Below are 17,240 nucleotides of genomic sequence, written 5' to 3'. Positions count from 1 at the left end.
CTACAGGCACACTCTCTGTGCCTTGCACATGGGGGTGGTGTTTATACCTGTGCTCACGGGCTGCAAAATACTGCTGCCGGTATTAGGGAGTGGAGAATTTGGGTCCTGGTAAAACTTTATACCCAGGGTGCAGGGTGCAAGGCACAGGAGAATTGAAAGTTAGGTCTTTAAAATGGCCCCGGTTTGGTCATCCCAGATCATAGCCAATATGTCTATTAGAAATACGCAGTCTGATATCTGTTTTTTAATGGGCTTCTGTGGCATTGCAAAAGGCCAAGCTATTACAGTAAGTATCCACTCTCCGTATACTGTTGTCTTCCCCTGCACAGGTTGAAGGAAAAGCGGTGCTAATAACGGGCTGCGACAAGGGGTTTGGACATGCCTTGGCAAAGCAGCTTCATGCAAAGGGATTCACAGTTTTTGCTGGATGTTTGCAGACGGTAAGTACTATGCTAAGAAAGGTCTCTTGGTGATTGAAGGGGGCACGTTTTAAAGTGATAGTGATATGTCATATCAACACAGCTAGAGATGGGAAAGCCCTAAAAGTTCCTGTCATTCAGGACTGCCCGTCTGCTCTGTTACCAATAGAATTATTTTTGCCAGAGGCCCCCCCACCCAAGGATTGATACGGCAGCTCATCTGATGTGGTATCAAGTGAGCTGTAATACTAACCCCTAGGCAATATTACAGGTTCCCTTCCCGTAGTACGACCTGGCAAGTGGCTTCTTAGATGTTACAGTGCTGACCATCAAGGGTACCAGGCCTCAGGTCCTCCACGGGGTGTGAGAGATCTTGGTTTCTGGCTCCCAGCTGTTCAAGCAGGGACCCAGCAGCCGTGTCTGTCCTCCCAGGGACACCTTCCTTTATTTGACCATCACTTATATAACTTTTCTCATCCCAGATTGTCCAATCCCCTGGCACTGTGCCAAGCACATTCTTTATATGGGGACAGTCGTGCTTTGCTCCCCTAGAGCCAGTCACAGCACTCCCATCTCCCAGGGCCACAGAAGGTGCTCTGTTCAGTTTTGTTGCTTAGTTCCGGGAAGGCCTAGACTAGGGCTAAAAAGTCTGAGCATACCCCAGTTTGCCCGCTACATGCTCCACTCTTGAAGGAAGGGTTGGGCTTGCTGGCAGCACAGACGCAAGGCACCTGTGCCCTTTACAAGAGTCAAGGACATAAGTAGGTGCTATAAAAGATGGAGCAAGCTGCCCATCGGGGAGCACCGAGACTGGAGTAATACCCATCCCTAGCAGCAGCACCATATATCTAGCCACCGACAACCACCAGCTTCCTTTCTTCCTATTGAAACCCCGGGGGCAGGGGCGAGGGGAAGGGAGAGGGAAGAATAAACTTCACCAAGTACTCTGTTTCTTCTGCTTGCTGCATCCTGTAGCGCAGACTGGGAGGTTTTCGGGGCAGACACAGTGTGTGGCACCCGTGAGGCCTGTAGGCAACACTGGAACGTGCACAGTGGGGCGGACTGATCCGGGGGCTGGCACGCCACCTCTTCCTGTCTTCCTCAGGCGTCACAAGGCTGACTTCCATGCTGCCTCTTTTCTTTGACATGCTCTCTCAAACTGATTTCCAGGCATCAGCTCACGCTTCACTCAGATCCCAGGTGAAACTCTGCTTTTCCTTTTCATACATGGATCCAGGTGCATCTTAACTGTAGTTTGGTTCCTTGCCCCGCTTCAGCTGAGAGGCTGACCAGCCCCTTACTGCCCTCATGGTTAGAGAACTTCTTTCAGCTTCCAGTTTCAGGTTTCTCTCTGACAGTTGATCGTGCCCATTTTTTCTCATGCCTGTGTTGTCCTTTCATTTAAATAGCTCTTTTCCCTCTCTGTTATTGCTCCTCCAGTGTATTCTAGACGGTCATATCTCATCTCAACCTTTGTTTTGCTAGGCTGTACAAGCCTCGTGAGAGACTCTGTATCCCCCCGATCACCCACATGTAGCAGTTCTGATGAGATTGTACTGGTCTCTCACCAGTGTATCAGTACTTTTGTCTCTGTGCTGCAAGTCTCTCTCCTGAAGTGTATCACAGGTTGGCATTTACCTTCTCCACAGCTGCCTAACACTGGTGGTGCAGTCTCCTAGTACTTTTCATTCGGCTTCCCAACGGAGGGAATAAGAAGCTTGTGATTAGTGCCCAATGCATGAATTGCTCTCTGTGCTATTGAATTTGATCCTGTTTCTGTTACTCCTAAAACACATCGGGTTTTTTTTCTGTATGATGCTCACATCTGCCTCTGCACTGACAATGCCTGCTTGTGCTGTTTGGATTTGCCAGTAGCAGATAACACAATCCCTTGTTTTGTGCCAGCCATTAATGAAAGTGTTAAATAAGATTAGTGCTATGGCCACTTCTTGAGGAGCTCAGCCAGTGACCCTCCTCCAGCCTGATAACTTCCCTGTTCAAACACTGCCTGTGGCTGTCCGCTTGCTAGCCAGTTGCTTATCAGTCTTACAGTTCTTCTACTAAGCTCCATTTTTAACTCTTAGCTATAACTTTCTTAACTAGTTATTAGATCTAGGTCAGTGGTTCTCAACTTCTTTGGATTTGAGGCGCCCCTCACTGGTCTCAAGGCACTTGTCCAGCATGCTTTTGAATGGAGTGACACCTAATTTCAAAATGACTTTATATGTTACAGTGCTTACCTGCTTGCAGAGGGGCTGGGCCAGAGGGGTGGGAGATGGCTCAGGCAGGGAAAAGCTTGAGCCTGCACTTGTCTGCTTAGCTAATCTATCACCTCACACCTCACTTTTTTTGAAAGCCTCTTAAGCCATGGATACTCTCAAGATCAGGCAAATCTGTAGCTGCCCAGATCTACCCCTGCCCCCACTTGACTCAGAGGTGAGGACAGAAAAGGTAATGCATAAATACTGCATAGATTCATAGATTCATAGATGTTAGGGTCGGAAGGGACCTCAATAGATCATCGAGTCCGACCCCCTGCATAAGCAGGAAAGAGTGCTGGGTCTAGATGATCCCAGCTAGATGCTCATCTAACCTCCTCTTGAAGACCCCCAGGGTGGGGGAGAGCACCACCTCCCTTGGGAGCCCGTTCCAGACCTTGGCCACTCGAACTGTGAAGAAGTTCTTCCTAATGTCCAATCTAAATCTGCTCTCTGCTAGCTTGTGGCCATTGTTTCTTGTAACCCCCGGGGGCGCCTTGGTGAATAAATACTCACCAATTCCCTTCTGTGCCCCCGTGATGAACTTATAGGCAGCCACAAGGTCGCCTCTCAACCTTCTCTTGCGGAGGCTGAAAAGGTCCAGGTTCTCTAGTCTCTCCTCGTAGGGCTTGGTCTGCAGGCCCTTGACCATATGAGTGGCCCTTCTCTGGACCCTCTCCAGGTTATCCGCATCCTTCTTGAAGTGTGGCGCCCAGAATTGCACGCAGTACTCCAACTGCGGTCTGACCAGCGCCCGATAGAGGGGAAGTATCACCTCCCTGGACCTATTTGTCATGCATCTGCTGATGCACGATAAAGTGCCATTGGCTTTTCTGATGGCTTCGTCACACTGCCGGCTCATGTTCATCTGTTCACAATGCATATGCATTACGTTTTCTGTCCTCACCTCTGACTGTCTCTAAAATATTTGCTACAGGATCTGAACTCCCACATGCCAGTCTTTTTAGCTCTCGTCAAAACTTAGGTGGAGTATTCAGCTAGTTCTTGGGCCATTTCTGGATCATTCGTGCCCTAATTTGGCCGTGCTGCAAAACATAATAAGGAAAGCAGTGAGCCTGTATTTATACAGCTGAAGAACCTTTTGCCATTTGTTTGAATATCTCTTGCAAATTTGTAGCCTTTGGTCATTTTGATTTTATCCCTGCAGTTCTTGGCCTCAGAGATTTGGCTTGCTTTGCTGATTCACACTTTTTCGCTCGTTTGGGTGCCCCTACTTTCCTACGGGTCCTCCACTCTCTTTGACTGGTATACAGATCCTGATCTAGTTTTTAGCACCTTAAAGAAATTTCAGGCCTCATCCATATTCAAGTGCTTTCCCTTCTCAGTCCAGCTAATTTCACTGAATCTTTCTCCCATGTTATTAGGTTGCCCTTTTGGAATAGGCAACCTGAGTTACAGCTCTGCTTTGGTTTATCTTTCCATTTAAATATAAACTGAACCAGCTTGTGGTCATTCAAGCAAAGGATTTTAGTGTCTGAGTAGCCAGCTTTTTGACAGTATCTTCATTACTTTTCAAACCAAGCCTGAAATAGTATTCTTGTCTTGTTGGTTCAGTGACTGTGTGGTTAATAAATATCTGAGCCCTACCACTACTAGTAGCATTTACTCTTCACTTTATCTGTAAGAAGTTAACGTTTCTGGTATTATTTCCTCTCTCTAACAACTTCACAGAGATCTCCGGCCACATGCAGATCTGACCTTGTGTGTTGACAGCACGTTTCCAGTACGGCTTTTTTTTTATTTAAACTATCTGGCTGCAGGGTGATTTTGACCCAAACTGACTGTGTTTAATCCGTGCTCTCCCTTATTTCTTTGTGTGTTACTCAGGTGATAGACTTCCATGCTCATGCCCCCTTGTCTTTTATTTCCGTTGTCCTTGAACAGTGCGTGCCCTCCAGTACTTCTGCTCCCATCAGCCTGTTGTTTTCTGTTATCCCTCTTACGTCCTGCTTTGTGTTCTGTGCCAGTAATTCAAGTTCCTCCAGTCTGTTGCTCAGGCTCCTGATATTAGAGTACAAACATCACAGTTATCAGGTACTGACCACACCTCCATTTCCTAAGCGTGTTAGGCACTGCTCTGGTCACCAGTATTCACACCCCCCCCCCCTTTGCTGTCCACCTATGGACAAGCCTTTATTCATGCTGTGTCCTTCTTTACCTGGTTTTCCTCTTCCCATGGAGAGTGGAACAGCCTCCCCAACCCTAGTTTCTGCCTGGTGTCTGGGGAGGAGAGGTCATCAAGCATATTGGCGGTATTTGAATAAGGCAGGGACCTCTGATGCATAAGGGAGAATGTGTGCTGGGTATCTCTGTTGTAAACATCTTTACCAGTTGCACCTGCAGTGGCATCATATAGGCAGAAATTAGTCACGTAGGACTTGGCAGCTCTTCTTGGGAGCTAAGAAGCAAAAATACACAGCATCCAGCACTGGAATGGCATGCTTTCTGCTCTGCCTCCGCTTCCAGACAGCCCTAGGTGGTGGCTCTAATAGAGGAAGGCAGAGGAATGAAAATTACCTACTGGTTTTCCTGGACCAAGAGGAATGTGAATAAAGAGGAACATGTAAACTCAGTTTGGATGCAAAGCTGGAAGTTCTCTTAATAAAGAAGGTAAAAATGAAATCAGCACTGTTGAGTATGCTTGAAGCGCATAGAAGACACCATTATTTAAAGCCAAGTATGAAGTGTTGGAAGGGGTTGTTTTAATCCGGGTGTTTGGATTGCTCCCAGGACCACTCGGTACAGAAAAAGAAGTACAGAACGTGCTGGTAGGTAACTGTTCCTGGCTGCCCGATGTTAGCAAAGGTCATGTTCTCTCACCACTGCTGAAAGGAAAAAAATGAGCTAGTCCAGAAATGTCAGCTGGCACTTTTCATAACGAGGCAGAGGCCAGAGAGTCCTGCTGGATAGTTGCCACCTTTTGGAAGTTTCCATGCAATCTGTTAGTGCTCGTGTCATGTGCTGGCCTCGCCAGAGCAGCTCCGATGCTCGCTTTGCAGAGCAGCAGGTGTAAGGGATGGAGTGAGGATGGGACGCAATGTTTACAGGGAGAGCTATTTCAGGAGACTGGCACAGCAGCTCTGGGCACGGAGGGCAGGTGCCAGAGGAGGCCAAATAAGTGAACTGAGTTCACCCCACAGCTAGCTTGACTCAGTTGTTCCCTAGGATTACTCTGCTCATTTCCACAAGCAAGAAATCGATTGTGTCTTAGTCACAAGTGAGATGTGGTCCAGGGTGGTCGTGGCCTGGCAGCTGTTGGCAGGGGCAGAGTCCGGTTCAGCATTTCTCAACATTTCTAGTTTGATAATTCCTTATCCAAAGTAAGAAAGTGCAGTGAACCCCGCTCACATTTTTTCACCGTAATAGTAGGTGCAACAGCACCTGAGCTGTAGTTGTGCTTCACGGGGCTGACAGAAAAGCCTGAACCTTGGGGGCAGAGTAGGGTGGGATTTTCTTTGCTTTTCATTGGGTAGCTAGCTTTTAGATGAACACCTTGTGACCCTCAGTTGTCATTCGCCAGCTGAGAAACAGTGGCCTGGTGCTTAGATCAAAGGGCTTGAAATCAGGAAACCTTGGGCAAGCATGCAGGGATTGCACTGACATGCATTGTGACAGAGCAAGCTGCACTACTTCTCTATGGTTCAGTACTCCTCTGTGTGGACGATGCTTCAGAAACAGCCAGTGGAAAGGGTTGGGAAGTACAGGAGGTTTTAATTATCCACATACCTGTTGGGCAGCAAGAAGATGCAACCCGGGCATTTCACTGATGTAGGATGTGCTAGGAAATCTGTGTTTCCACAGGTAGAGGAAACGAAGAGCAGCCAAAAGAGGAGAAACTGAAAGTGAAAGGGAAATTCAGGGACAGTGATCCTACAGCCCAGCTCACTAGTCTAAGGAAAGGAAGGTACAAGCATAGCCGAGTAAGGAAGGTGGACTTCAGAAAAAGAGTAGACTTCAGCAAACTTGGGGGGGTGGTAGGTAAGGTCTCTTAGGAAGAGAAACTAAGGAGTTTATCTAAGGAGTACAGGACAGTCTCCTTCAGCAACTGCCAGCTGTCTTAAATGCAAGACAGCACACTATCCCAATGAAAAGAAAAGACTAAAATCATAGAAAGAGGCTATTGTGGTTGCATCAAGAGCTCTTCAATGGTCTGGAAAGAGAAAAGGCCAGAAGAAGGGGAGAAGATGAAACAGATGCATTCAAGTCAGGAAGACCTGGCAAGATTCACCCTAAAGTATTTCTCTAATTAGCTGAAGCAGTTTCTGAACCAGCAGTGTTCAAAAAAAAAAAAAGCGGGGGAGAAGGAGACGAGGGCATTATAAACTAGTCAGCCTAACCAATTACCATAAAGACAGGAGAGCACATGAAAACCATCAGTTTGTAGATACTTAGCAGATAAGGTGGTTAAAAAAGCTGACAGGTTTGTCAAGAACAGATGCTATAAGATTTCATTTCCTTCTATGGTAGGATAATTGGCCCAGTGAATAAAGAGGAAGTGGTAGATGAGATAGATCCTAATTTTAGAAAGAGTTTGATGCTATCTTGCATGACAGTCTTGTAAGCAAGCTCTGGAAGTAGGGTCTGTATCTCATTGCCATGAAATGGGTATAAATCTAGTCTTGCAACTGGGGTCACCCACCTGTCTTCCCTGGGCCTGGGCCTGTTCATTATTTACATTAATGACTTGGAACATGAAAGAGAGTAGGCTTATAAAATCTGCAGATTACACCAAATAGGAGGGTAATAAAATAGCCAGGAGGACAGGAAGCATTTGGCAGACAGGACCACAATTCACAATGATAGATGGGAGAGATGGTCCAAAAAAAAGCAACAAGATAAAACCCATTAAAGATAAAACCCATTTCCCTCCCTACACTTAAGGAGCAGAAATCATATGCAAAAATATAATATGGGGAATAACTGGCTAGGGAGAACAACTAAAGAATCTGATCATTTGTAGCAGACTACAAACTAAGAGCGCCAACCATGAGACGCTGGCATGTCTTAACGAGAGCTGCATTTAAAACATGGGAGGTAATTATTCTGCCCTTCTCGGCCCTGGGAACACCTCAGCTGGACTGTCAGGTCCTATTTTGGACGTCTCACTTTAAGAACCACACAGACAAAAATGGAAAAAGCGTGGAGGAAAGTAACCAGAAAAGCAGGTTTTGAAACCTGATCCGCAATGGAAGTGTGATGAAACTGGGTTTGTTAAATCTTCAGAAACAATACACGGAGAGGGTGGGATGTGAATGAGACTCTTCCAATGTCGAAGTTGTCATAAAGGGAACAATGGTCAGTTGTTTTCCATAGCTCCTAAGGGAAGGACTGGGAGAGAGCTCAGCTTCCAACCAGGAAAATCTGTTTTGCAAAAACTTTCCAACTGTCAGGGAGTGAAACACAGGCACAGGTTATAGGTTTGTCAGACTCCCCTTCACTGGTGGATTTGAGCATAGATTAGACAAACATCTGCCAGGGGTGACATGGGTATAGCTTATCCCACCTCAGTGCAGGGCTTTGGACTAGACAGTCTTTTGGGGTGCCTCCCACCCCTACATGTCTGCTTTGAATGCGGTGAACATCAGTGTGAATTGGGATACTGCACAGCTCTAATGCTGTGGGCTATCTGTGTAAAGATCTTTGGTAACTGAAGTCAAACTAAGGGGCTAACTGAACTAAGGAATGGCTGATGATCCAACTCTTGCCCAAGATTTCTCCATTCATATTAGACATTAGGCTGAAGGTGTGTAAGCATGTAGGGCCAGATCCAGCAAAAAGCACGTAGGCACCTAGAAGTCAGGTACTGCCACACCTAACTCTGAGACATCTCCCTCTTCGGCAGTGTCAAGAGCCCCTTCTACAGTGTGGGGAGAGCTGGCTCCTAGGGACGCGGTCCGAAGCATCCGGCACGCTCAGCACAGAGCCTCTAACAAATGCCAAACACTAGACGGGGAGGAAGGTGGGAAGGAGATGTCAAGTTCCTCCTTTCTCTGCAGCAGAGGTGCCACAGGGATGCCGGGCACTGACTCTGTGCACAGGGCAACCTACTTGTGCTTATGACTTTTCTACTGGAGAACTAGACGGAGCCCATTAAACATGGACGCACAGATGGAGATGGTGCTGCCACTTCCATTGCGTAGTGGCTTGCTGATTAGAGCGCTCCCCCAGCCCGAGTGGGGGCTCCAACTCGCATCTTCCATGAGCAGGCTCGAAACACCAAGCGATGTCCCCCCGTTTCACCTGAGCACAGCCTGTGGGTGGGGACTCTGCAGCTCTCCCATTTGCTGTGCATTGGCGTGGCTTTAAGAAATCAGAGGTTAGTTGGGACAGAGAGTATGTAAGAGCAGGTATGACTTGGCAGCCCAGCAGCTGGGGAGGAGGCGGTGGGAAATCCTGGGCTCTGGTCCAGCATTTCTTCTGCACATTTCCCAATAACTGTATATTGAAAAAAACAGAAAAGCAAATAGGCTGTGGGGTTGGGACCAGCCCCCAGGATCCCCAGGCAAGGGCCCAGACCACTAGAGTATGGAGTAAGGCTCTCTGCGCTCTGTCTTTGGCCCAATACATTTTGAATTTGTGGCTGTGCAGTAGCATGGCTTCAACGTGAGCATTGCCAGAGTTGCCAGCCGCAGTCGATGAGAGGTGTAGCACGGCGGCGGGGGCTTTAACCTGCCAGGCTGAGGAGGGAAGTGAACCTGCGTCTCCTACTTCTGAAGCCTAGTGATTAGAGCAGTTGCTGCTCTAAAATGGGGGGGCCGTGCAGGGAGTGGCTTCCCCCCTTCCAAAGAAAATGGCAGCTGCATTTGAAGGGCCTGATCCTGTTGGGGTGCTAGGCATGTTCTGAGCGCATCTACCAGTTCAAGACCCACGGGGAGAGGGGGGATGCCTGTCTGTTCTGGGCACGTACCAGCAGCTCCAGCTGCCTGGGAAGCTGGGCAGTCGAGTCCTGCGGTATTGGTGGGGCATGCAGCAGCAGCTGAGGAGGGTCCTTGGGATCCTGGCTTGGAGGTTAGGAGCCTCGATTCCTCCAAGTCCTTTTTTTTTATCTGGCCCTTAGACGCGCAGGAGAGCAGGTGCCCCAGGATCAGCTGTTGCCCCTTCTCTCTCCAGGACGACCAGGACTGCGCTGCCAGGAGGGGCAGGCATGCTCTGCTGTCACCCAGCACCGAGCTGCCCCTCCTCAGGGATTGCTCCAGGGTGCCCTTCGGCTTTGCCTTTTGGTGGGGACAGAGACGGGGCAAAGGGGGATGTTTTCCATTTTGCCCTTGGGTTTTTGCTTTAATTGGCCATGCACTTTCCTTGGTGGAAGAGGTAACAGATGGGTTTTGGAGACAGGGGCACCTCTGCTTTGAGAGCTGGAGGTATGGCTCGGAAGGGAGAGTAAGGGGGTGAAGAGCGTCCGCCGCGTGCTAGGGAATACAGCCGAGGGGGAGTGCAGTTTTCTTTTATGCAGGGATTGACTGGGACTGGGTACGGTTGGGTTGGGTTTGGGTGGGGTGGGATGGGATGGGAGGGAAACGCTCTCCTTGGGCAGAGGCGGTGGAGTGGGAGAGGTGTATCGACTGCCTTCAAATGTTTTTCTTCTCCAAGTAGGGCGGGTTGGTTGTTCTTAGGTTAATGTTGTATTCTGTTTCTGTTGTTCTTTGCCTCTCGTATTGTTAGCCACTCTGAGCCTTTCTGAGACAGGTAGCATGTAAACCTAGCAAATACAGAAATGGGTGCAGGGGGAGTCTGAGCAGCTAGGGCAGAGAGGGGCTGTGAGGGCAGGATTATCCCATCCCAGATGGGAAGCAACGAGGCCAGCAGGCAGGGGAAAGTGAATTGTAGTGGAAGGAGTCCCTGGAGTGCAGCTGCGCTGCGGGCTCCGGCTGGGCAGATGCACTGCGGCAGCCCAGCACTAATGGACGTGACTTTTTTGGGGCGGGGGGCTGGAGAAGTGACCCACTTGGTCAAGACATAGCAGTAAGTAAAACATGAACAAAATACAAGGTGAATTAAAAGGAGAGAAGGTATTTCCCAAGGGGGTGGTGTGGAGTTTGCTGGGATCCCTGCGCAGAGCCTGGGCTCTGCTCATCAAGCAGCGTGGCCGCACAGATTAGGTGCTGTGAGTCTCCCGCTGCATCAGGACCTGTTGATAAGAGCCTCAAATCTACAGGACATTTCCTCTGGCGCACAAAACAAGGCAGATGTACCCTGATAACATCGGGTCGGCCCTACGCCTGTGCACAAAACAGGGAGGGAAGCGTGCAGTGTACGTTCCACTGGAAACCTCGGTGACCTGCCCCTCAAGCCCCAGAGCAGAGTGGTGGTGCAAACGAGGGGCGCAGGAACTAAAGACCTGACGAAAGACGGTCGGGGCACGAAGCGGAGAGCAGACCCCTGGGAGTGCAGGGCTGTGGCGAGACACCCCAGCTTCCCTGCAGACCACGGCGAGCCCGTGCCTCACTAGTATTCACATCACCGAAGGAGAAGGGGCCGTTGTCCTGCCCTACCCTCCTGCCCTGTCCAGACATGAACGGGATACAGGAGATGTCCCTGGCCCTTGTGTGTAGTAGAAAGTTTCACACCTTCGCTGGACGGCTCCAGGTCTGCGAGCCCCTCCGTTTCAAAGTGTGGCTGAGGCCAGTTGTGATGTGCTGCGCTGGGGTAGCTGTGACAGTGACAGCCATGGAAGTGTCCCAGTTTGCTCGGGGAGGACTGCGACGGGAACACGAGCCGTCTGCCTTGGTCGCGGCACATCAGCTGCGGTGCACAAGGCACCGTGTGTGCAAGCCTGATGCACGCTCACCAGAACGCCCGCTCCGCTCCCAACTCGGCCAAGGACAAAGGACACGCAGGGGCCAGAGGAAATGCGTCGAGGACACCCTCAAGGTGAACATAAAGAAGCGTGGCACTGACACCACAAATTGGGAAAACTAGCCCGGGACAGGGCTACATGGTGACATCTTGTGAGAGAAGGCACATCTTACTTCGAGGAAAACAGTCTCTCCCTGGAGGCCGAAAAATGACAGAAACGGCAGGAAAGGAAACAAGATGGAGAAACCTGCAGTTCAGTCCTCCCTTTAGCCACCACCTGTGGTGTGCCAGAGAGTCTGCGGCTCTAGGATCGGCTGCCTTAGCCATCCGCGGACTCATCTGCAACCTTTACTTGACCCGTGGAGCGATCATCCTCGACCTTGGGGGACTGCCGCCCCCAATGACTTTTGCTCAGCTGAGGATTGCATCAGAGGGAGGCATTTTTAAGCTGTGCCTGTTTGAAACCACCAGTCATTTTGACATGAGGAATTATGCAATATTAATGTCAGCCTTCCTGCAAAGGTTGAGCAGGTAGATGTGGGGTGAGACGTGATCTGCCCGGCCACGGTAACTGCTACGGCATTACGCTTGTTCTGGTTCCACTACTTTTCCAGCGCAGAAGAGACGATGGCGACCAGGAGCGATGACCCGTCTCTGCTCGAAACACAGGACCGTCTTTCCCGAGAGCGGATGGCTTGGCGAGCTGCGTTCCAGCCATGCCGTGGCTGGTGCACGCTGAACCGAGCGCAGGACTCTTGGTCGCGGCAGTCGTTTCTCCTGCGCCCCGAAGGCCGGGTACCACGTTCTGTCTCGAGTGTGGGGCTCCTCAGGTACAGCTTGGAAGTTGACCTCAGCTGTAGGTTAAAAACACTGCCCAAACCACCTGCTTACAAAACAGCAACTAACGCCCAAACTGAAGCTTAAGGCACCAGGAATCCTATTTCAACATGTTCATCCAGTGGTGGATTTTCCCCTCATTCCTTACTTCCGAGTTTGAAACCTAAATATAACAGCTCTGACAAGGGCCGCGATTCCCTGCCAGTGGGGAGGAGAGGGCCCGGGGGGTCATGGAGAAGAGCAGAGCCAGGATCATAATGAGGGGTGGGCGAGCGGTGCACTGGCCCCGGGCTGGGGTGTAAGGGGCACCCGACTGGCAGCCCCCAGAAGAGTGTGTCCCAAGGCAGCCCCAGCCCCGTGCCACAGCAGAGGCATCAGCTGGACGTGGGCACTTTGCAGCTCCGCCGCAGCGGGGGGCTGGCTGACTGCGCCGCTGCAGCGCGGCCAGGACAGGCAGGACTGGCGCATGCTGCACTCCTCCCTCCAGTGGTCTTGCCCAGGGTGTAAAACTTACTCGGTATGCCTGAGTGGGGCTATCTGCTCTCTTCAGTCAAGAGGGAGTACGGCTTTAGCTTTATATTTCATAGAATCGGGCAGTGAGGGCTGGGAGGGAGCTCAGGAGGTCACATCTCGTCCAACCCCCTGCTCCAAGCAGGACCGGTCCCAGCTACGTCATCCCAGCCAGGGCTTTGTCAAGCCAGGCCTTAAAAACCTTACTGTCCTGTCCTATTTCTTACTATCCTTCCGTGCGAGCCGGGTGTCTGCAAGCTGTTCCCCCTCCCCACAGCTGCGTCTCCAGGATCCCCATTCCTCTGTTGTGTTAAGTGCAGATGCCTGTTATCGTATGCAGTCATTTGACAGAGTTTGACATCGCTGCCCTCAGGTAGCATTGGACCAGTGGTCCTCAGCCTCCAGCCCATGGGCTGAATTTGGCCCGTGGGACCATGTCATCCAGCAATTAATGTTGCCGCTGCTCCCCTGCTGCCAAATTTCTGGACCCGTGGGGAGCCCCATGGACTGAATGACATGGCCCCATGTACTGAATCAGTCCAGCCTGGCATGGGGTTGCTCTGTGGCTGGATCACACCCAGGGACACACCTTGTTCACCAACCCCATGCTAGATCAGGCCTGTGGACCACCCCTGCCCGCGGGATCTGCCCTGCAGACCAACCCCATGCCACTCATCCAGGCCTTGGGACCAAGGGGTTGAGCATCACTAGACTGTCTGCTCACGGAAGCAGCCAACCAGAACTTGCCTTGTGGCACAGTCGTCTTCATTGCTTTTGGAAAAGATACAAGGATAGTCTAAGTATAATGGCCAGGAATATTCAGAGTGACACTGTAAGGTGTACTGTGGGAATAATTAACTATTTACTAATTATTCCAGACCATCTGGCTCTGCCCTCTTGAGCACGCATCCAGAGAGTGCAGGTAGCAGAGCAATTAAGGATCACCACGTATGCAAGCAATGATAACGCTAGTGTTCATACTGCTCTTTACACCTTCCAAAAGTAGGTGATCCCTCAGTCCCTCTCGGAGGTGGCCGGTGTCATGATGTCGTGACTAAGCCAAAGAGATGACAGTTAAAATTCCCAAAGGCTGAACTCCTGTTGTGCTTTTGCCAGTGCCCATCTGTGCCCTCCTGGCACGCACACTTCCAAGTGCGCCTCCTTTACCTGAGGCTGGCTCACCCCAGTCCTATCTGAGCAGGGCTCTCTTCCCTTTGTCTGCTGGGCAGGGCGAGAACGGCGCCAGAGAGCTGGAAAGCATGCAGTCGGATCGCATGAAGGTGCTGCAGCTCAACGTGTGCAGCGACCAGGAGGTGGCTCAAGCCGTCGACTTTGTGAAGAAGAAACTGAAGGAGCCTGAGAAAGGTAGTGAGGAGAGGGCTACACACTGGGGACCTCTGTTCTTTAGGCTACTTGGGTTTTTAATTCACTACCATAGTTCTTTGCTAAGGAGGAGTTAAGAGCAGTGCTATACAGCAGGTGGTCTCAGCTTTGCACCTCCCACAGCACAACTCAAAGCCAAAAACAGGAAATACTTTTCATGCAACACGCAGAAGGCCTTTGCTCTGCCCCTGTCAGGTGCCAGCCTGCAGAGACATGGTGCTTGCACTGTAACACTATGGAGTAGTTAAGTGCCACTAAGCACCGAAGGCCTCGCTCCTTGGATATATTGTGTGGCAGCTCTGGGGTCTGGACAGTGGGGAATACCTCCCTGCAGTGTGAGGTGCCTGGCCAGACAGGATGAGACCGGGATGGATCTAGCGGGGTGCAGTGGTGCAGCTGCACACCCCATTGATTCCTGCTCCATCCAAGCTTTAAAACCAACTCCCTGGGAGGGAGAGAGGCGTTTCTATTCGGGCAGTGCTGAGAGAGTCAGTGGCCTTCATTGCTCGTTATAATCTACACAGTTCCTTCTAAACTCTTCATTCCACAGGTGTTAGTGACCCGCTCTCCTTTTTAATGGTCTTGATAGTTTACCAATCAAGCTAACCTTTCTTCTGCAGTTCTGCTGTCTGAGAGCTGCTCCTGGTAATGGAGCTCCTATTTCACAGCCCTGCAGATTGTTTTTAACTCTAGCCAAAAACAGTAGCTCAGGTGTAGAAATAACTTTCTGTGAAGCATTGCATTCACTGTCATGATGCTCAAGAAGGCTAGATCTTGTTTTATGAACTTGAAAAAGAGATGTCCATTTAATTCTAATGACTGCAGGACTAATGAAACTACATTTTGTGATCACTTTTCTTAGTTCGTTGTGTTTTTTTGCATAATGTATGATATAGCACATGAATGCACGTGCCAATGCATGTATATTTGTTTTTGCTCTGATCATAAACTAAGTAGCGTAGTCCTAGGCCACTAGTTTATTAGTAAAGCTTCTAGTTTCTTTTAAACTTGATAAACCTGTGTGTCGTGCTATATATGATGATGCATCACACCATCTGCACTCCCCTGCTCAAAATCCTGTATCTGCCTTTAGTCCTAGACTAAGGACTTCACTAGAAGCAGCACCCATGCACTACTGCTGCCTCTGGTGCTGCAAGAGGGAGTGAGTGTGAAAGTCTGGAGGAGCAAGCCCCTCACTTTTCTCTTCCACATAGCTCCGTGACAGAGACATTTAGCTGGAGCCTCTGGCATCTTGCAAGCAGCGAATTGTGCGCAGGGATGGGGAGTCTGATCCCACCTAATTCATGTTTTAGTGAGAGCCCTCGGTTGCAAGCTTATATAATGGTATGTGGCTGAGTAGCAACAGAATCCGATTAGGGATTAACTCGTTTTTCATGTCCTTCAGCCTGCTAAACCTATTATACAAAGGCTGGTTACTGGGAGACCTGGGAACCAAGTACACCTCAGCCAGAGTTCGCTGTGGTCTGGGGTAGGTCAATCATTGCCAAATGCACTCAGTGTAACTCTCAGCACAGTTCACTATCTCCAGTGAAGATTAATTCAAGATTACCTGATTTAATCTGTGTTTCCTTTCCCACTATTACTTATTACCTGGCTATGGTGGTCGGCCCTCAGGATCCTAGCTCTTTGTGTTTCAGCCCCTCTTTGTGCTGGGTGTTGCACAAACACACATTTCAACACTATCTCGGCCCCACAGAATAGTCTGGTTTAGGATAGCAATTAACAGGTGTCTGTAATTCAGGGACCAGGTGTGGAAACAGCATGGGTGGCAGAACTAGGGACATGGGGTGGCCTGGATGTACAGGTTTCAGTTTTGGGGAGGGGGTATTATATAAACACTGGACTAAATGGGCACGCGGTTTCAGTGGCTGAGCCAGCAGGCTGTCTGCCGAGCCACTGTCCTCATGCAGCCGCTGGGGCCATCACAGCAAAGCTGGAAGTTCAAAGGCCGTTGCCATGAAGGAAGACAGGGCAGTGGCCACGTAAGCGGGACCAGGGAGAGCTGTCCTAGCAAAGAAGCACCTTCTTCCGCGCTGCGTCAGGAAGTCCGACGGCAGGAGCCTGCCGCGGCTGGCTGGGCCAAAATGTCCTGTGATGAAACAGCACACCCAGGTCTGAGCCATCGAGGTAACGAAGCCGTGTAGGGGGCAATGCAGCCGTAGGAAGGATGAGACGAGGTGTTTCCAGCAGGACTAGGAAGAGTTGTACCCCTGCAGTTGTACGAGGCACTGGTGAGACCATACCTGGATTACTGTATACCGTGCTGGGCGCTCAGGTTTTCAAATGGATTTAAATGGGAGCAGACGGGAGCTAGTAGGACAATACAAGTACGAACAGACAGTATAGCCTAAACCCTACAGTGCCGCATTCTTGTCTTCCTCAGTTCAGAAAATTTTGAATTGGAAAATTTTCCAATGCCCTAAATAGGGCATGATCTGATTTAGCAAGTTTATTAGACTTACAGTTAGTGAACAAAACTAAAAAAGTGCCCCCATGTAACTATGATGCCCCAATAGCCACAAGTATTTGAACAGAAATATTGGATTAGGAAAAAAATTAAATACAGCACACTTAACGTGGTTTAAACGTTATATTCAAACAAATTCAAAGCTTTACGTGGAAAGAAATTATTTTTATTGGAATACTTGTAACAATGTAAAGACGACGCACAATAGCATGTCCTTCCCTTATGTCGTTCATGTAAATTTAAGAACAAAACCGAGGGCACGGAAAGCTGTTGCCACACTGGTCGTAGCACACCCAAGGATCGGGATCTGCGCACAATACGCTGTGCTTTGGTTTGGATTTGACCTGCGCAGCCAGTTCGGTGAATTCGTGTTTTGGTTTGGGCTCTTATGTGCGTGTATTCACCCTCCTGTTTACAGATCACAGATGTGCTCTCTCGCACGCTTCCTAGGGAGAATCACCTGAAAAACATTCAGTACAACTTTGAAGCTGCCAAGCTTGCCTCGTGCTGTGTTGGCATCCAGTCATT

The 17,240-nt window shown here is 49.8% G+C and overlaps 1 protein-coding gene across 1 annotated transcript in view; it reads left to right on the top strand.

The window, feature by feature from the left end:
- Positions 1-17,240, top strand: part of LOC102577145 (D-beta-hydroxybutyrate dehydrogenase, mitochondrial) — a 29,227-nt gene that overhangs the window by 6,051 nt on the left and 5,936 nt on the right. The window contains exons 2-3 of the mRNA XM_059731282.1: positions 330-440; positions 14,071-14,206. Of these exons, the coding sequence (XP_059587265.1) occupies positions 330-440; positions 14,071-14,206 (247 nt within the window). The remainder of the gene's footprint in view (positions 1-329; positions 441-14,070; positions 14,207-17,240) is intronic.

The sequence above is a fragment of the Alligator mississippiensis genome, chromosome 7, assembly GCF_030867095.1.
Source record: "Alligator mississippiensis isolate rAllMis1 chromosome 7, rAllMis1, whole genome shotgun sequence".
Classification (NCBI taxonomy): domain Eukaryota; kingdom Metazoa; phylum Chordata; order Crocodylia; family Alligatoridae; genus Alligator; species Alligator mississippiensis.
Note: the sequence above shows the minus strand (reverse complement) of the source record. Positions and strands in the feature narration are given on the sequence as shown.